This window comes from Musca domestica, unplaced genomic scaffold (assembly GCF_030504385.1).
Source record: "Musca domestica strain aabys unplaced genomic scaffold, Musca_domestica.polishedcontigs.V.1.1 25, whole genome shotgun sequence".
Classification (NCBI taxonomy): Eukaryota; Metazoa; Arthropoda; class Insecta; order Diptera; family Muscidae; genus Musca; species Musca domestica.
The window spans coordinates 8,188,880-8,209,709 of record NW_026712277.1 but is presented as its reverse complement, the minus strand read 5'-3'; the positions used below and the strand labels follow the sequence as shown (position 1 = coordinate 8,209,709).

Below are 20,830 nucleotides of genomic sequence, written 5' to 3'. Positions count from 1 at the left end.
AGAAGTGACAATGATACAGACCCCTTTGTAGGTTTGTTATTCAGAGTCCTTTTTTTGCCCATGCGGACACCCTTCTGGTCGTCTACAAATACTTCCTTCTGATTGCATGTAAGGCAATCTCTGTCGTCTATACCTTACCTTCTTACTTTCTCGTCTATAAAGCCTGCAGTCAGCTCATCTATAAAAACTCCAATTAGATCCCCCTCAGTTCGTCTAAAAAGACTCCTTAAACTGACCTTGAAAGCCTCTCTCCAATTCGTCTAGAAAGAAGCCCTTCAACTTGTTTATAAATCTCCTTTCAGTCTGTCGTTAAAGAATTCACCCAAATAGTCCCCTCTGGTTGTCGGAAAGGACAACCTAACCTAATTCCAATTAATACAATATTAAGAATTTTATTAATATTTAAAATAAATTATACAGATTAACATTAGCAGTAGTTAATAATGTTAATATTACTTTTAAGAATATGAAACAAATTCTGAAATATCTGAGATTCCTGAGCCTTAAAATAACCTCAAAATGCAACCTATTCAAAACGTATAAGCTCTCTTTCGGCTATTCCTAAGTAAACGTTGGCAAAATGGTGATTGCAATTGTTTGCGACGCAAAAAGTTCGGCAACCTTCGAAGGGGATTGGCACACTGCTGTTCACATCTCTCAAATGAGGGAAATTTATTTGTATTCGGATCACAAATATCGGCAGCATACAGCATGCACTCGTCGGTACAGAAGTTATAAAACCAATAATTGGAAATCACACGATTATCTGAACACTCCACAACGGAGAGAGGTTGATAACAGTGGACCGGTATGGATTGTAGCAGAAGAGAATTCGTGTCATCGTATAGATTTGGATGACCGGGTAGGACATTTCTTTGACTATATTGCAGAGCCTTGCGGTTTCTATCCAAAACAATTTGCTGATTGTTTCTTCGGAGATATTGGAAACGTTTTGTTTCTTCGGGTTCATAGAATCCCTCTGAATGATAGTTCGAAATATAAGGTCCAGGTGGTTCTTGTCTTAAGTTTTCTGCTTGAATACCACCATATGAGGGCACCAAATCCTCTTCTTGATTGTTGTAATTGTATTCCGGAAGATTTGTATCCACAGCAAATTCATCAATGGGTTTATAACTGTTTGGCACTCTTTCATATGAAAATTCGGGCTCCGTGACCGAAGAGCTCAAAGGATAATTCTCGTTATCTCCATGCTCTGAATCAAGCAAAGTATTTTCTTGAGGGTTTTCAAAGTTATTTTCCAAATGAGTTGTTGCTCCCACAACTGGCTGAACATTGAAACGGCGACAGGCAACATTGGAGACAAAACATTTCTCGTATTCATAAAGATCCTCTTCCTGTCACAAGAAATGCATTTTATTTTAGAAATCCTTATGTTTTGTTAAAACTTTTACCTGACACTCTCTTTGTGCCCTAGCATCGAGAATTTTTCTCCTCATCTTAAAGCCCACACCACAAGTTGCATTGCAGGCCGACCATGCTGACCATTGGCCAGCACAATCAACATTGGATCGTCCTCCTCCCCGTTTTATCATGGGTCGCAGGGATTTAAGTAAATTATCCCCTTCACCGTTTTCATCCTCTTCCTGTAGCCATGGAGGATTGTCGGATTTTGAACATGCGCCCGAACAAGGTTCCACTTGCCTCTTTATTACGATTTCATCACAGTTATAGATACTAGCCACTTCCGGTTGTTTGTAGACACGAGATCGACTCCTGGTACCCAAACCACATTCGGCACTGCATTCACTCCAAGCGGACCAGGGATGGGTATGACATTCTCGGGGTATGTCGTCGGCATTGTTGGCTACAAGGAAAACCATGGATAGGAAATCATTAAAGGTAAGGAAAGTTTGCCACAATCTGAGATCATAACCTCAAAAATAGTTTCGTTTTTTATTTCCGAATTTTAAACTTTTTGGAAAAAAAATCAAATAAAATTTTCTAAGATTTCAGATTAGATGAGTCCCATAATGGGAGATATTAGGATGTGGACTTACAATCTTCATCTGTACATTTCCTTTCATACAATCTTTGACGTTTTATTTTCAACATGGCCATGGGCTTCATGGGAGCTCCTGTGGGATCATAGAATGGTGATCGAGGATCCGATGGAAAATCAGAACGCATGCGCCGTATAACATCTGGTGGTAGTTGTGGTTGGTCAGGGGACTGGAAACAAAAAGAGATGCAGGAAATGAAGTAATTCCATCCAACCGGGTTAAATGGGGAATTCTGTTCAGCCAGGCTAAATCAGAGTCTTCTCAAAGGGAACTCTATTCGGCCGGGCTGAATGGGAGCTTTCTCAAAGGAAACTATATTAAGCCAGGCTGAATGGGAGCTTTCTCAAAGAAAACTCTATTCAGCCAGGCTGAATGGGAGTTCGGCCGGGCTGAATGAAAGTCTTCGCAAAGGAATCTCTATTCAGCCAGGCTGAGTGAGAGTCTTCCCCAAGGAAACTCTATTCAGCCAGGCTGAGTGAGAGTCTTCCCCAAGGGAACTCTATTCAGCCAGGCTGAGTGAGAGTCTTCCCCAAGGGAACTCTATTCAGCCAGGCTGAGTGAGAGTCTTCCCCAAGGGAACTCTATTCAGCCAGGCTGAGTGAGAGTCTTCCCCAAGGAAACTCTATTCAGCCAGGCTGAGTGAGAGTCTTCCCCAAGGAAATTCTATTCAGCCAGGCTGAGTGAGAGTCTTCCCCAAGGAAACTCTATTCAGCCGGGCTGAATGGGAGTTTTCCCAAAAGAAAACTCTATTCAGCCAAGCCGAATGGGAGTTCTCCAAAGGAAACTCTATTCGGCCGGGCTGAGTGAAAGTCTTCGCAAAGGAAACTCTTTTCAGCCAGGCTGAATGGGAGTTTTCCCAAAGGAAACTCTATTTAGCCAGGCTGAAGAGAATTCTTCCCCAAGAAAACATTAATCAGCCGGACTGGATGAGAGTCTTCCCAAAGGAAATTTTATTCAGCCAGGCTGAATGGGAGTATTCCTGAAGGAAATTCTGTTCAGCCAATATTAATAGATGTTATTTTACCGTATACGACGGTCCTGCATCGGTGCCAATATCCCATGGATATAAGCTAATGACTTTCTCTTCAATCCAGGTGCAATTCGCAAGACATAATTCCAGGCCCGCAACGCCAACTATCCAATCCGGTGAGGGTGTAATTTTTGAAGCCAACGACAGCTGATGCCTAGAGGGGTCCACACGTAACCAAGCCAGTGTGGGATTATTCAAATAGGGAAATGATGGACCACGGGCCTTGAGAATGGTGCGTATCTTTTTCTCCTAAACCACAATAAAGTTAGCCTTCAGAAAATCTGACGTGTTCTATGGACTTACCTTAAAATAGTTATTGAATTCTTGTTCCAGGCCCCGGGAAGAACCATGTTCGGCAAATTCTTGCATGGCCGACGAAGCCAATTCACCAGAATCCCAGAAACGATAATCTGAGGTGTGGGCAGCACCCAATATGTCACTAAATTTGGCAAGCCATCCTTTGGCGGGGAAATCTTTGGGATGGAGATTACGTGACCACATGCCCTCAAAGGTTATCTGAAGGAGAACAATTTTTGAAAAATGGTTTCCAAAATGTAAATTCTTTTCAATTCACCTCATAACGTGCCTCATCACAGGCACAACACTCCTTGCCCTCCTCATCCTTCTTCTGGGACTCCAAATCATCCACGGCCTCCTCACAGATGCGTTTCGTCAGCAAACCATCATCCATGAACCAAACATCCCGATGATGTATGACAGTGGCCCGTATTAAAACACAACCAAAGCCGGGTTCACTCGGAGCCACCCATGCCATATCCAAACGGGTTTTAGGATTCGTATTCGTGGTCTCAATCATATTCACACAATCGGCACTGAAACGACTCTCGACGGGGTCAATTAACTCGAAATGTCCCAAATTGGAATTCATCACCAGATCGCCATTATCATTTTCCAATGCCAATTTGGCGCTAATAAAACGCCGACCATTGTAAGCTTGTAAAGAAACTAATGGAAAGTTCTGCATTAATTGAAGGCAGCATATTGAGAGGCTCAAAAACAAAACAAAAGTAATTCGTTGTTTACTCGAAAAAAAGGGGGACGCCGAAACCTTATCACCAAGCGAGACGCCTTAAAATAATCTTCAAAACATTGATTTTTGTTTTGTTTTCTTGAGAGGCGTCGTTTTTTAATCTACGCACACAATGCCGGCTTGACTTGGAAATATTTGCCGCAAACCACTTTATAAGTTTAAGTTCAAGGTCATTTCAGAACACAACTGCAGCACGAGATTCTGCAAACTAGTCACAAAGCTTTGTTGTCGTGCAGACAATTCTGCATACTATCAGCCAGCTAGACTAAAAGGCGTCTAGTTTGCACCATGTGCTAATGATCGCCTCGTCATACTTACCATTATAGGTTTGACCCAGCAAATAGGTCTGGGCATTGCCCGTTATTGTTATGGCAAAATTATCATCGACTGGCGCCTTGGGCGCCAAGGTGTTTTGTGGATAACGGCTGCACAAGATTGCAAAAACATTTCCGGTTTGTATTATTGTTGTCACTATGTAAATTCCCAGAAAATAGGTTTTCCAATTTTCCATTATAACGTAGAGGATGTACTTTTTGCGGTTTAATTTTCTCTCACTGATGTTTACACTTCCAAAGTTTTAGTTAAACTAATGGCAAGCCGTGATTATAGTCAAGATTATAATGCGGACGGCGATCTCTCACGGCTACTCCAAGTTGCGTTTCATACGCAAATCTTTGATTGTGTGGCGGAGAAAGAGAGTGGCAGAGAATTAGCAAAGTTAAAATGTTTCCTTATCGCGACTATGGACGTCGCCGTCATCGTAATTTCAAGGTTGGCAAGAAAAGCGAATCTAAGGGTGGAATAGGGTCTTGCGGATACCCTACTTTGGAAATAATTTGAATTAAGAAAATTGTTTTTTATTTTTTTAATGATTTCAAAATAATAATTTGAAAAGTCCTCATTAGACCCACAAATGATCCTTTAAAAAATTTTAAATAGTGAAGTTTAAAAGCCTTTAGCTTCCTGAAGAATTCCTTAAAAATGTCCTTGAAAATTTGTTGAAAAAATGCATTTTTTAAAAAAAATTATTTTTTAATAAAAAATTTATTTTTTTATAAAAAAAATAATTTTTTTTATTTAAATTTATTTTTTTTTATAAATTTTATTTTTTTATAAAAATTTATTTTTTTAAATTAAATTTTTGGTAAAAAATAGTTTTTTAAAATATTTTTTTTTCCAAAAATTTAATTTTTGTAAAAAATTGTTTTTATTTGTAAAAAATTGTTTTTTTTACAGAAAATTAATTTTTTATAAAAAGTTGATATTTTTAAAAAATCAAATTTGAAATGTCCAAATTTGGTCTGATGATCTCTGAAAAGCTCTTCCAATGGTTAATGGGCTCTTTAACGTTTTTTAAACATCTTAAACCTTTTTTTTATAAAAAAATATTTTTTTTTATAAAAAAATATTTTTTTTATAAAAAATTTATTTTTTTTATAAAAAATTGAATTTTTTTATTAATTGTATTTTTTATAAAAATTTTAGTTTTTTATAGAAATTTATTTTTTTATAATTGTTTTTTATAAAAATTTGTTTATTTTTATAAAAAATTGATTTTTTTAAATTGATTTTTTTTAAAATAAAAACTGATATAAAAATTAAAAAAAATTGTTTTTTTTTTAAATGATTTTTTTATAAAAAATGTTTTTTTTTTACAAAAAATGTTTTTTTTTTAATAAAAGATTAAAATTTGAAATGAATCATAATAATATAAAGAGCTTTAAAAAACCTTCAATCGATAAAGGTCTTTTAAAGCTTTCTTGAAAGCTCTTTCTATATATAGAAGATCATTGTAAGCTTTTTTTATTAATATACGACTTTTGAAATCCCTTCTATAGTTATAAAAGCTCTCATATGGGCAAAACACCTTTGAAAGCTCGTCTGTAGACAGAAGCCATTAAAAGCTCTTCTATAAATAGAATCACTTTTAAAACTCTTCTAAAGATAGAAGACCCTTGACAGCTGTACTGTAGACAGAATACCTCTTAAAGGACTAGGTGGAACACCTTTGGAAGCTCTTCTATAGACAGATTGACAGGCCACCTTTGAAAGCTCTTCAGTAGATCTTCCATAGACACAAGATATTTGAAAGCTCTTCTATAGATATAAAACATATATATTTGTATATATAGAAGACCTTTGAAAGTTCTTTCTATGTATAGAAGACCGTTGATATAATACAATGGAAAGCTCATCTGTAGATAGGACGTCATTAAAAGCTCTTCTATGAGCAGAATTCATTTTGAAACTTTTCTATATACAATGGCCTTGAAAGCTCGTCTGTAGACAGAATAACTCTTAAATGACTGAGTGGAACACCATTGAAAGCCTTTCAGTAGACAGATGACATGTGAACGCTCTTCTATAGACAGGCGACCTTTGAAAGTTTTTCTATGGACAGAAGATCTTTGAAAGCTTTTCTATGGACACAACACCATTGACTGAAGATCTTTGAAAGCTCTTTTATGCATATATACAACATTTAAAATATGTTTTGTGGAGAAAACACCATAGAAAGCTTTTCTATAGACAAAATACCTATTTACGCTCGTCTGTGGACATAAGCCTCTGAGTATTCTTCTATCCATAGACAACTCTAAGATGTCGTCTATAGATAGAAGGCTTTTTAAAGCTTATCTTTTAATGTTTTTTTTATTGAAAATAATAAAAATATTTTCTTTAGATCCAAAAATATTGAAATAAATCCACATTTATAAATCTTTATTGAACCCCCAAAAATTCTCAATCAAAATCCCTCTCCAGACATCTCTCATTTTTTCAAAATTCATATAAAAATAAATATAAAAAATTGTTTTAAAAATAATTTTTATTAAAATTATCTCTTAACCCCATACATTTTTCCACTTGCCATTGTTTCGAGTGGCGCCCGAATTGCCATAACCCCCACCAATGTTTCGATAACCATAACCATCAGTCTCCATATTCTGTTCACCAGCACATTCCGACTCACACGCCTCTAGACTGAAAAATTTATTGCGATTCTGATCACAGTTATCCGAAGTAAAGAGTTTACATTGCATATCGAAGGCATCGTAGAACCAATAATTTTTCAAAAATACCCTGGGAGCATTACAGGGATCTGGCGACACAATTGGACGTTGCAGGCAGAAACTTTTATCTGTCTCCTCTTCGTGATCGGTGATGCCATCATTGATACCCTTTATGCCATATGGGTTGCTTGGAAGAAAACCATATAAAGATGAGGATGATTCGGTTGTCTGACCATAACTGAAGGCCCTGAAATTGCGTTGGGTAGTTGTGCTAGTTCTCAATGTGGGTTTGTTGGCCCTGGCATCCATTGTACCAAATGTATTAAATTTCGAACGAGTATTGCCAAAGGTTAAATCACCGCTTATTTCCTGCTCATCATCCTCTGCTACATGGGGAGGATTTCCCCTCAATCTCTCACTGCCATATATTGTATTGAGATTCTCATACGGAGATTTGCCATAGTCATCATTACGACCACTCATAGATGGTGGTTTATTGATTTGAGATCTCAAATCCCCAGTGTCCATATATCCTCCCATACCACCTGCATATTCTTGATTTTGTTCCGAGTCATAGCCATTTGGTTCCATGTCATAGTCCAATGGGCGATTGTTGTCGGGTTTCTGTTCCTTCCGGCGTTGTTTATTCGAGGAGTTGAGTATGGCACCACCACAATAAGTACCCTCACAGGATTCGGTTTGCACCAATTCAACGTTTATGCCACCGCTCTGTAGGAATGCACAATAAAACATCATCATCATTATTAGAAGTAGAATAAGAGGTGATTCCAAAAAGTACCCACCTGACACCTCTCGGTGGCATAACTATTGACATAGCCCCTCGTCCTTGTCCTAGTTCCCATGCCACATTTATTGGAACATTCGGAAAATGGCGACCAAGGCGTTAGCTCACATTCAGCTGCACTGCCATAGCGGGAATTGCTTGACATTGGGACTCCTGAATTTTGTTCGACACATGGACCACTACATTCCTGGGTTTGTCGAAGGATTTCTTGGCAATTCTTTTTCCTAGCCACCTCTGGATCCTTGTAATCACGTACGCGATATTGGGTGCCACTGCCACACTTAACATTGCACTCACTCCACTCCGTCCAGGGATGGGTGTCACATTCAATCGGAAGTTGTTCTGAAATTAAGAACATTATCGATGGATGTTATTGGTAGGACTCATGATACAACAATACATTTTGTACCATGGTAGGACCTTTCTACCTATGTCCCGATCCGAAAAAATAATGAAAATACTAAGTCTATCCTAAATTTGGAAAAATTTGTTATATTCGGAAAAAAATGAAAATATTGCACCAGGGTCCTAGGAAATTATCTAAATAAAATCGATCGTTCACAGAATCCTGAAAACAAGTCTCCCAGATCCTGCACATTTATTCTAGGAAATCATCTGAATAAAAATAATCCTTCACAGAAACCAAGCCTGGAAAACAAGTCCCCCGGATGCTGCACCATGACCCTAGGAAACAGTCCTTCACAGAAAGTCAAGGCATAGCATCCTGGGAAACCAATCTCCTCGCTTTCCTTGTCTTTGACCTCGGTAATAAAATAAATCTCAATATGCCACCTTACCATCAAAACAGCGGCCATATGTACGTTTCCGAGTAACCCTTAAGGTGGCCAAGGGTTTCATGGGTGCTCCCGACTTATCGTAAAACGGTGAATGTTCATCACTGGGAAATGAGGAGGTAATGCGTCTCACAACATCCGGAGGCTTTTGGGCTTGATCTGGAGACTAAAATTGAAATATGGAATAAAACTCTTTTCCAAATTCTATCCAATCACCTACCTCATAAGACGGTCCCGAATCGGTGCCCACATCCCAGGGATATAAATTCAAAACCTTCTCATCAATCCAACGACAATTGGCAGTGCACAGCTCCATAGAGGCCACACCCAAAATCCAATCCGGTGAGGGATTGATTTTTGTTACCAACGAGATCATGTGATGTTTGGGTCCCACCCGGGCCGTGGCCAATGTTCTGCCCACAAAGTTGGCTTTATATCTGATGCCAGGCGCCTTGATTATGGTGCGTATATTGCCGGTCTAAAAGAAACAAATATTTTAGGAGAAATCCATTTAAAAATCTCCTTCTAAATTTTACTTCCGTGTGATTTTTAATTTCCATTTCCAAGGCCATGCTCGAACCATGTTCGGCCAATTCCTGTAGACCCTGGCTAGCCGGGGTGCCATAACTCCAAAAAGAATAATCCACCGTGTGTGAGGCCCCAATGACGGTGCCAAAACTGGTGCGCCAAGCCTGCAAAGGGAAATCCTTGGGATGGGTATTGCGGGACCAATGGCGTTCCAAGACAATCTAAATGGAAGACTAGATATTATTCCTATCGTTAAAAAATAAATTCCTAAACCCACCTCATACTTGGCCTCATCACAGGCACAACAGGGATCCACAGCCGGCAATTGGCGATGTATATCATCGACATTTTCCCGACACAATTTCTTGGTCAAATACCCATCATCAATAAACCAAACGGTACGATGTTGCAATACCGCCGCCTTAAACAATACACAACCACTCTCCGGATCATCTGGAGCTATCCAGGTAACACTAATCTTCTGCTTCATATTGCTGTTGCTACTTTCAATCATATTCTCACAGAGATTGCTAAATTTCGTCTCGGCCGGATTGATAATCTCGAATTTGCCCAACAATTCACTGTGTGCGTTGTGGGCGGGATTTTCCGATTCCACCAGCAGGGTGAATGTCAAGAATTTCAGACCATCCGGACAGGATAGGGATACTGGGAGGATAAAAAGGTGAGAGTAAAATAATAAAGTCGCTCTTATGAAATTTGTTCAAATAGCTAAATGGCAAAGGTACTCAACGGCTTGGAAGGATTCAAAAGGTTTCTCTGAATTTTGAAAAACCTAAATAATATCCTTCTTTTCCCCTAAAAGACAACCGCTTTAAAGGCTCCCATATACCTTGAAAACGAAGCTCTCTGTAGCTCGCCTAGAAACATATAAGGCAGGCTATAGGTCGTAGAGAGAGGCAACCTCGTTCTCACCTATAAAGGACTATTTCAGAACGCCATTAAAGGTATATCCCTGGCGGATTATAAAGCCCTTTTCGTTTTTTTTATCCTTGGGCTCTTTTAGAAAGACCCCCTCCAACTGCCTTCTGTCCCTCTATATAGACTCCCTTCTTCTTGTCTCTGCTTGTCTAAAAATACTTTAATCGGATCGTATATAAAGATCCATACTGGTCATATACTACGGCTCCTTTGAGTTTATTAGAAAAGCTTATTAAGCCTATGTTCAGTTTCCCTGTAGAAACGACCTTCAGTTTACCCATATAAACTCTGTTTGCTCTCTTCCCTACGCCTAAAGGCATTTAATGGAGGTTGCCTAAGTTATTCTATCAAGACTCCCTTCAACTCGTCCATAAGTATACTCCCCGGACTCTGTATTATGACTCCCCTTGCCTATGAATGCTCCCTTGGGTTCTTCTCTTCTAACTTTTTGTCATGAGTCAGTGTAGACCCCCTACTGTTTATTTCTGCTCTTTTTTCGGGTCATATGTAAAGATTCCTACGAGTTATGACTCCTAAGAGATCGTGCCCATCTATAAAGACTCTCCTCAGCTCGCCTAGAAAGTCTAGCCTATTGAGGCTACCTTCAATTTACCTGAAGAAGTATTCTCCATTTGACCCATTAAGACTCTCTAAAGCTCTTCTAGAAAGATTATATATGTAGGCCTTCTTTCAGATCATCTGTGGTGATTCCTTTCAGCTGGTCTATAGATATTCTGGAGCGACTCTGTTCTGGTAGTCTAATAGGACATTCTCTGAAATGTTCTATTCAACTCGCCTATAAGGCCTCTCATTCGGCTCTTCCATAATGACCTACCAAGAGTCTTTCTGTTCACCTGTATAGACAACCTTCGGCTTTTCTAAAGCTGGATTCCATTTAACTCCAAAACAAAGCTTGTTTAAAACTCGCCCATAAAGTTCCTGACCTTAAAAAAGAGGTCCCACTTAGCTGGCCGATAAAGAGGCACTCATTTAGCACTTTTCCTTTAGAGAAGTCTCATTCAGTTCGATTATAAAGAGGCTTCCAATCAGCTCACCGACAAAGGCTCCCATTTATGTCATCTAAAAAACACCCTTCAATGGCTACAGAAATTTCCTTCGGATGTTATAAGTAATCTATTAGAGCTGTCATCGTCTGGTCTGTATAAGCTCCTCTGTAATGGTTTTCATTGAGCTTCCCTAAAAGGCTCCCTCCTGCTCCCATATAAGGAAAAATGCTCTCTTTAGCTCACCTCAAACGAAAGAAGATTGCTTTTATCCTCATATAAAGAAAGAGACTCTCTTTAGCTAGGTTAAGAGGCTTCCTTCCGCTAGCCTATGAAAGAGAGTTTCTCTTCAGTCCCCCTATAAAGAAAGAGCGTGTCTTCAATCCGCCTATTATGAAAGAGGCACCTTTTAGCAGCCTCCAACCTTTAAAAAGGCTGCTTCACTCGCCATTGAAGTCTCTATTTAATTTGCCTTTAAATACTTCCTTTAATTCGCCTTTTAAAGCTCCACTTTATTTGCATTTAATTACTCCATTTAATTCGCTTTTAATGGCTTCATTTAATTCGCCTTTGAAGGCTGCATTTAAATGCTCCCTTTAAATTGCCTTTTGAGGTTTCCTCTAATTCGCCTTTAATGACTCATTTTAATTCGCCTTTAAAGACTCCCTTTAAGTCGCTCACTTTAGTTCGCCTTTCACGGCTCCATTTAACTTGCCTTTAAAGGCTGCCTATAATTCGCCTTTAAAGGCTGCATTTAAATGCTCCCTTTAAATTGCCCCTTAAGGCTTCCTCTAATTCGCCTTTCAAGGTTTAATCTAATTCGCCGTTCAAGGCTTCCTTTAATTCGCCTTTCAAAGATCCCTTTAATTCGCCTTTAAAAACTCCCTTTAACTCGCTTTTCAAGGCTTCCTTTAAAGGCTCACTTTAATTCGCCTTTCGTGGCTCCATTTAACTTGCATTTAATTCGCCTTTAAAGGCTGCCTATAATTCGCCTTTTAGGGCTCCATTTAATTCGCCTTTTAAGGCTCCCTCCATATTAAAGCCTATTTTAGGATGCTTAAAGTAAAGTCTTCGTGGGGGTTGCCTTTGACGTCCCCTAAAGCTTCCATTAGATCTCCATAAATTCTCCCATTAGTTCATCTATAAAGGTTCTCATCAGCTTCCTTTAGCTCGCCCATAAAGACTACTTATAGTCCTCTATAAAGACTGTTTCTGATCTCTGGAGGGAGTCCGTCTGGTCGTCTATAAAATCTCATTTCTGGTTGTCAATGAAAATTCATCCTGGTCCTTGAGTTTCTCCTCAAAAATTCCATTGGTTTTATTGAAAAAACCGGCTTTTTGTTGCCATTTAATATCCTTTAATATCCTTCTTTTCTTACAATTATATTCTCTTCCGGGTAAGTATGTCGAAGGGTTGCCATCAATTAATATTTGATAATTCTCATCGACGGGTGAACGATCACCGGTGGCACCTTGCGGTGTGCGATAGCAGGCCGAATAGCAAACACTCGTCGCGGCGAATATCGATAGACACCACAATATTATGCCACAAGGATTCATTTCGAATTGTTCCGATTCCTTTTTTTATATCCTTTGTTTTTCTAAATGTTCCGATTACTTTCAAGTCCTTCGATTGGGTATACCGCCGTTCTATAGTTTTTAACCGTTTGAAATCCGACAACCAACTGAATTCGCTGCCGCCAAGAGAATTCTTCAATAGTTCAATTTTTGAATAGTTTTCTTCGGCATTTGGTTTATTGATTCAATTAAACGAAAAAAACTATGTCATCTTCATTTAAGAGACTAGATGAGGAATGCCAACCACAACCCTGCTCCCCATGCTCTCTCTCCCTTCCTCTTGATACGTAATCAAAAAGACAACTCAATCACTCAATGAAATGTCCGCAATCTGATATCGCCTAATTTTCTTGTTTTGACGCCGTTCAATTAATTGAAGATTGAAAGTCATCGGCGAAACGAAGAGCGTAATTTTCTTCCAAGACACTGTGTGGGAAAGCCTGGCCCATGGAGATAGTGTCTCTGTGTGTGCGTGTGTGGGACTTTTGGAGGCACGCGCACCAATTAGTTTTGTTGGTGGCGTAATTATTTTATTGTCATCTCTTAGATTGAATATTTCCGAATATGATTGTACCGTCTCTGGGGAATGGGTGAATGACCCAAACGAATTGAATAGTTTCATTTGAGTAGCTCATAATTGTTTTTGTTGTTGTTTCTATTATTAATTTGGTTGCATCTTAATTTAATAAAAAAATACAATCTGTTGATTCTAAAAATGCTGTCGATTGCTGATAAGTGGGTCAAACATTTGAGAATTAAATTTCGAATAAAAAAATATGGACTATAAAATTGTGGCATAGTTCCAGAGAAGTCTAGAAGGTCAGAAGTTGTATTTGGAGGAGGTGTAAACGTGTAAACGCCATATTTTGACCTACTACGAAAACCTCCTCCAAATACAACTTCTGACCTTCTAGACTTCTCTGGAACTTTGCCACAATTTTATAGTCCATATTTTTTTATTCAAAATTTATTTTCAAAACGATCCACAGCATATTCAAACCAATCCACAGCATATTCAGAATCAACAGATTTTTTTATTAAATTTAGAAAATGTCTAGTTTATTTACGCAGTGTTACCCTTTCTCTCTCTCTCTCTTAAAATTGCTCTTTGTCTCTCCACTGACTAGTAGCGCCATCTGTCCGTCAAATTTTCATTTCATCAAAAAAATCAATTCATTTTCGATTTAACAATAATTCTTTTATTCGTAGATATGTATAAACAATAAATAAAATCATGGTAATGCCATTATACCCATCCTCTCCGGGAAATATCCCTCCTACTCCTCATTATTATTCAGCTGACAGGGTAACATTTTACACTTCTCCACAATGACACGATCCTTGCATTTGTAACTCATTTCAATGTTGAGCAATGTTCGTGTCCTCTGGCGATATGAGTTGTCACCACAGGTCGCAGTGCACGGTGTCCACACGGACCACTCCGAGTAACGGCATTCATCTTTTTCCTCGATCTGCGGTGGTTCCAACTTTACATGGCTATGATGTCGTCGGCGATCCTCATTGTTTTGCGGTACATAACCTCCCACGGAATAGATGTCATCGCAACGTTGATAACATTTCTCAATCTTGACCAGATGTTTGGGACAGGGTTTCCCGCCATATTTTGGGGAACGTAACACCTTGCGTGTCTTAATCTGGGCACCCTCACCACAGGTCACATTACACGCATGACTCATCCAATTGCTGACCACACAGTCGATGGGATCGGCCCTTATGTTTTCCTGTTGCATTTCCATTTTCTTGCGTGGCATGCGACACGTTTCCTCACACTCTTCCTTCGACTTGTATTTGTTGCGATTCCGATCACACTTATCTGCCCAAAAGATGGCACACTGATCGGACATGTGATCATAGTACCAAAAATTGGCCACATCACTATCACGACAATGGCTGGGTTTTAGAATTTCATAGCATTGCGGCGGCACAATGGCATCACAGTTCAGGGTATTGCAGCTGACCACTTCACGGCGTTTGATGTGGCGACAAGGATCTATGGAGGGGTCGCGATCTGGATTACGCACACCATACACTTCGTCTTTGTTCCAAACAAAACGTTGGCGTTCACTGGTACCCTTGCCACCACAGGGACCCAGACAGGGTGAGAAATCCGACCAGTGAGACACTCCACATTCGGGCGGTATATAATCGTCCAATTGGTGGCTATAGCTTTCCAGGTCGCGATAACGGATATTGTCATCAATGTTGCCAAACAGGGATCGGGTGCCATCAACTTCATTGTCCTCAGCATCACCGCCATTGTCTCCATTCTCGCTGTCTCCAATATCGCCACCACAGTCCGAGGCCCGACAGCTTCGTTTCTCCTCCAAAATTAAACGGAGAATGGGCTGAAATAGAAATAAGAACGTCATTCTTAAATAATTAAAAAATCTCTCCTACCCACCTGACACTTCTTCTTGGCCCCTCGCGTTAGGTAACGCCTTCGCCTTATCTCAAAACCCTTGCCACAGGACACCGAACACGATGACCATTCACCCCAATCGGAAACGGCACACTCGGGCATATCGGGCGCCGGGGCATACACAGTCTCCTCAACATCACCATTTTCCGCCTCACACTGGCGACCCATGCACGATTGTTCCTGACGCAAACTGGTGCGACAGCGTACTCTCTGAGCAGCGGCGGGATTTTTAAATTCCCGGGTACGATATTGTGTGCCAGGACCACATTTGGCCGAGCATTCATCCCAGGCAGACCAATGATGTGTGGCACATTCGAGAGGTTCGTTTTCGGCTGGAGAAAAAGATGGAAAAGGGAGTTTTAAGAAATATGGCGCCCAAGGCTCAAATGGGTTTGAGGGGATTTTAAACAAAAGTGGGTGAGGTTCTCTAAAGTTTCAAAGCTCGACAGCTCACTATCGCATCCCAGCTCACTATCGCACCCCGTATTAACTACCTGTGAGCCGGTTATCTTTACTTTCTGCAAATTTTTATCGGTTCTACCCTTCTTATAATAATAAGTGGAACAATAATAGACTACTTACATTCCGTGTTATCACAGGTCTTCTCATACAAACGGCGTCGATTCAAATACACCGTGGCCAGGGGTTTCATGGGAGCCCCACTGCTGTCATAGAATGGAGAACGTGGATCATTTGGGGAATTGGATTTAATGCGTCGCACCACATCCGGAGGAACTTGAGGCTGGTCTGCTGACTAAAAACCAATAAAATGGGGAGATATTCAAAATTTCCCAAAAAATCCTCAACATACCATATACGAAGGCCCCATATCGGTGCCCACATCCCAGGGATATAAATTATAGACCTTGGTCTCAACCCAACTGCAATTGGACAAACACAACTCCAGACCTGAAACACCCACAATCCAATCGGGTGAGGGATCGATCATGGAAACGAAGGATATCAAATGATGCTGGGAATCGACACGAAACACGGCATGAGTTTTTCCCGTCACATCGGGATAGGCAATGCCTCGGGCCTTGATAATGGTGCGGATTTGATCGCTCTGTAGAGATGGAGATAATGAAGTTAAAGAGTATTTTTAGAATATTTCATTTTACCTTATCTTTGAGTTCCGTTTCCAAGGTCCTTGTCGAGCCATGTTCGGCAATTTCCCTCAAGCCCTCACTGGCCAGTTCACCATACTGCCAGAAACGATAGTCGACGGTGTGGGAAGCCCCAATAATATCACTAAATCTTGTACGCCAACTATTCGCCGGAAAATCCTTGGGATGCGTATGCCGTGACCACTTGCCCTCAAATGTCAGCTCATATTTGGCCTCATCACAGGCACAGCAAGGATCCACTATTGTCGGTTGACTATCGATATCATCGATTTCCTCTTCGCATAACTTTTTCGTCAAAAATCCATCATCCATAAACCAAACATCACGATGTTGTATGACCGTGGCTCTCAACAGCACACACCCCATGCCGGTGGCAGCGGGCGCCACCCATACCACATCGACACGTTGCTTGACATTTGTATTAGTATTTTCCACCAGATTAGCACAGCGTGGACTAAAACGGGTCTCAGCCAGGTCGGCTATTTCAAAGGTGCCCACCACATCCATGGCATCGACACCGCCATTTTCGGATTCCACACCCAACATGAAGCTAATAAACACCTGGTCATTGGAGGCCACCAAGGAGACTAGGAAAGTGAGAGGAGAGCTATTAGAAAAAAATCTCTACTGCAAGGTCTTTTTCAACTCACCATTATATTTCTGTCCCGGTATATATGTCTGGGGATTACCCGCAATGACAACGGCATAGCTTTCGTCCACCGGCGATTTGGCTGCCGTTGTCCCATACGGCACCCGATTACAGGCCAACGCAATATTCAGTGTTGCCGATATGGAAATAGCCAACGCCAGCCAATTCATTTTCACTGTCACAATGTGCTGTCGACAATTTGTCGGTGTGTGCGATGCTACTGATCTTCGAATGAATGGATGGTTTTCCGTTGATTGTTGGTTGGCAGAATATGCCGACTGACCTGAAATGAATATCAATTTTGATGGTGAATGTTATGTTAATGACAATCTAACGGAAATCCAATATTCTTCAATAGCAAAACAATTAATGATGCAGTCCGAAAATAGATCCGGAGAAATTTGCCAGCTCATGCCAAGTTGTCCCAGCTTGTTGCAGAGAAGATTGCTCTTGTAAATATCGTCCGATTTCTACAAAATAAAAAATACGTTGGCTTTCTTCATAACCTTAAATTCACTGTATAGAAATCCGCCAGAATTGTGTAAAATCGCTCTCTTAGTGCAAGATCGACAGATCTTAAATATCGCTAGCTTTCGGATCGCAAACTCTCTATAAGGTCGCCAGAGCTTTGTCTGAGTGGTAGCGATCACTCTTTAATATCGCTAGTTCTCTCTCTCTCTCACTTAGAAGAGCTTCTCTCTATGAGGTCGTCATTCTCCTGTAAAATAGTGAGATCTCTTAGATTCCATCTCCCGCTCTTGATAAGTTCGCCGACTCTCTGTAAGAAAACCAGTTCACCATAAAATGGCTAGACCTCCTTAAGATCACCATTCTCCATAAGATAGCCCGCTTTCTCTAAACTTGCCAGATTTCTGTAAAATCGCAAGCTCCCTTTTACAAGGTTGTCTGTGATGGATCGCCAGCTCTCTGTACAATCGGCCGCTCTATGTAATGTCGAAACCTCTCCCAAATCCCAAGCTCCCTTTCACATCGTTCTCTGTTTAAGATCGCCAGCTCTCTGTATTACTGGCCGCTCTGTGTAAGATCGAACCATCTCTGCAGATACATATTTTAAATATAATTGATCGGTAGCTCATGCTCTCTTCCAGAACTGCAAGAATGTAAGACTTTTTACTACGATAATCGGGTTTTCCGTTATGATATCGAAAAAATGGCAAAGCTAGTAGTTTCTGGAACAGAACATCACTGTAAGGTCGCCTGATATTACTGAGATCGCCGGCGTTGCAGGAATATAAGACTTTTTACTACCATAACCAATTTTCCGTTATGATACCGAAAAAACGGCAAAGCTAGTAGATTTTGGTAGGTTCTGGAACAGAATATCACCATAAAGACGCCTGATATTGCTGAGACCGCCGGCACCGTTTAAGTTCTCTAGATCTCGGTATAATCCCCAGCACTCAGTAACATTGCTTGCACATAAGATCAATGGCTCGCTGTAAGAGTAAGGGTTCTCTTAATATCACTATCTCTCTTTTTTAAGGTCGTTAGGTCTCTAAAGGTTCTCCAGATATTTGTACGAACGTCAGATGATTGGCAGATAACCAGTTATCTATAAAATCACCAGCTCTCTGGAAGAACGTGAGTTATATATAAGATCAGTACCTCGATCGATGTAAAGGCCATTTCTAAATCATCTTCTCTCTCTTTAAGATCGTCAGCTCTCTACAGGTTCCCCAGGTATGTGTACGAACTCCGGATCACTGTCAGCTAACACGTTCTCTATAAAATCGTCAGCTTTCTTGAAGAACGTGTGTTCCCTGTAAAATCGGTGTATCGATCTCAGCTCTCTTTGAAATTGACAGTATGTGTAATATCACTTATTGGTTCTCTGTGAGATTGACAGCCCTATATAAGATCGCCAATGTTCATCAAAAACTCCAGTTCTCTTTGGAAACGTAAGCCTTCTTCTGATTTGTATAAATTCAAAAACTCTCCGCAGGATCCAGGAGATCCCCTTTTCTCTCTCTCTCTCTTTCCCACTTTAGGATCTCTCTATGCAAGTTCTTCACATCACACCAAGTTCTTCCCCCCGCTGGTTCAATATCCATTTCCCAACCTGACTTATAATTTATTTTTTTAAACTACAAATCACTGACTGAACCCCAATTAGTCCAAAGTGTCAGCGAAATAATCTCAGACTAGACAAACAAATGTTGTTGTAAAACACAAAACGTCACTCCGTGCTGTTGTTAGGGGCCCCCAATGGCCAGGTTATCACCGGACAAATATAGTTTGATTGTTTTATATTTTTTTGTTTTCCAATTTTTTTTTTTCGAATTACTCACTTCTATGGATTCTGGAAATTGTGAAATTATGAAAATTCCAATAATTATTACGTCTTCTCACTAATAACAACAACAATAATAATACTACTTTTTTTGTATTTGGCTGGCTGTCGATCGCCTCTGTGTCTCCAAATATAGATGTCGTCGGTGATGGCTCCTCAGTTCAATTATTTCAATTCGTTCGTTACAATTGAATTAATTAATATTAATATTTTTGTATTTGGGATCAAGTCACCCTCCGGCAGAGCCCAGACACACAGCCACACACACTCTCTATCACATGTACCCTTATACGTTTGCGGTTTAATTCAACTAGTTGTGGGATGCGCGTTCCGCGTGTTGGATCCTCAATAGTTAACGGTCAACTGAAAATGCATTGCAGTTTAGTTTGAATGAATTGCGAACCAAATGTCTGCCTGTCCGGCTGTATTGGCGTCTGGCTGCTGAGCATTACATCTCATTTAGAGGAGAATAATCCACTCTCGTGGGGCTGGAGACGATAGTTGGACACATGTTTGTGGGTTTTGTGTGAGAAAAAAAAAACAAAATATGGATGCTTTCACAGACACCCTCGGTGTCAGATGAGCGCTGATGGCGTCGTTAGTTTTAGTTCCGGTATTTTCTTGGCAGTTTTTTGTTTACACTTTCACGTTCACAACAACAACACCACAGGAATTTAGAAAATTTAAAATGCCCTACAATGGGCATATTTGAACCACAGCGAACTAAGCTGTCGAACTTTAAATGAGCTAGTGAACCTATAGTAACCTGGGGAGCTCATGGAGATCTGGCGAATTGTTAGATAGTTGGTGTGGTAAAAGTCAGCTGGTTAACTCAAAGTAAGCTGGCGTTTCTTTTGTGAATTTTCGAGCCTACATTAGACTGGCGAACTCATAGTCAGCTGACAAGCTCATAGTGAACTCGCGATCTCATATCATAGCTAGGGAATTCAAATCTAGTCTGTAGTGAGCTAGTAAACCCATAGTGACCCGTCAAATTCCTACTGGGTAGCCGAACTCATACCGAACTGTTGAACTCTTAGTGAGCAGACGAACTCAAAACTAACCTATAGTGAGCTAGTGAACCCATAATGACCTCCTAAACTTATACTGAACTAGGGAACTCATAGTGAGCCGTCAAATTCCTACTGTGTTGCCGAACTCACGGCAAGCTTTTGAACTCTCAGTGAGCAGGCGAACTCTTAGTGAACAGGGAAAGTTATATTAAGTTTGCAACTTCAGGGCAAACTCCTGCTGGTCTGCCGAACTCATAGTGAGCTTTAGAACTCTTAGTGAACTGGGCTGCTGAACTCATAGAGAGCGTTTGAACTCTTAGTGAGCTGGTGAACTCAAATCTAGTGACCCGTCAAACTAATACTGGGCTGCCGAACTCATACCGAGCTGGTGGACTTTTGGTGAGCAGGTGAACTCATATTAAGTCTGCGAACTCATGGTCAAGTGACTAACCAATAGGGAGCTAACCAACCTATAGTTAACTAACGAAACTTATTGTAAACAGGTCCAACTCTAGCAGATGAGTCTTCA

At 40.3% G+C, this 20,830-nt stretch overlaps 3 protein-coding genes across 3 annotated transcripts; all 3 read right to left on the bottom strand.

The window, feature by feature from the left end:
- Window positions 1–376: 376 nt before the first annotated feature.
- On the bottom strand, window positions 377–4,860 carry LOC131802908 (spondin-1-like). The gene is made up of 7 exons (XM_059123663.1): window positions 4,421–4,860; window positions 3,626–4,017; window positions 3,355–3,567; window positions 3,046–3,300; window positions 2,019–2,190; window positions 1,413–1,825; window positions 377–1,355 (listed from the first exon to the last, which is right to left on the bottom strand). The coding sequence occupies exons 1-7, from the start codon at window positions 4,611–4,613 to the stop codon at window positions 531–533; spliced, it is 2,463 nt and encodes an 820-aa protein (XP_058979646.1). The 5' UTR covers window positions 4,614–4,860; the 3' UTR covers window positions 377–530.
- A 2,085-nt stretch (window positions 4,861–6,945) lies between these two features.
- On the bottom strand, window positions 6,946–12,937 carry LOC101892487 (spondin-1). Its single transcript, XM_005181590.3, has 7 exons — window positions 12,563–12,937; window positions 9,518–9,906; window positions 9,249–9,461; window positions 8,933–9,190; window positions 8,716–8,878; window positions 7,917–8,260; window positions 6,946–7,842 (listed from the first exon to the last, which is right to left on the bottom strand). Exons 1-7 carry the CDS (start codon window positions 12,741–12,743, stop codon window positions 6,946–6,948), a joined length of 2,445 nt encoding a protein of 814 aa, XP_005181647.2. The 5' UTR covers window positions 12,744–12,937.
- Window positions 12,938–13,937: 1,000 nt separating this feature from the next.
- Window positions 13,938–19,661, bottom strand: LOC131802912 (spondin-1-like). The gene is made up of 7 exons (XM_059123668.1): window positions 19,287–19,661; window positions 16,979–17,260; window positions 16,323–16,915; window positions 16,013–16,267; window positions 15,784–15,955; window positions 15,184–15,533; window positions 13,938–15,127 (listed from the first exon to the last, which is right to left on the bottom strand). The coding sequence occupies exons 2-7, from the start codon at window positions 17,145–17,147 to the stop codon at window positions 14,039–14,041; spliced, it is 2,628 nt and encodes an 875-aa protein (XP_058979651.1). The 5' UTR covers window positions 17,148–17,260; window positions 19,287–19,661; the 3' UTR covers window positions 13,938–14,038.
- Window positions 19,662–20,830: the final 1,169 nt, after the last annotated feature.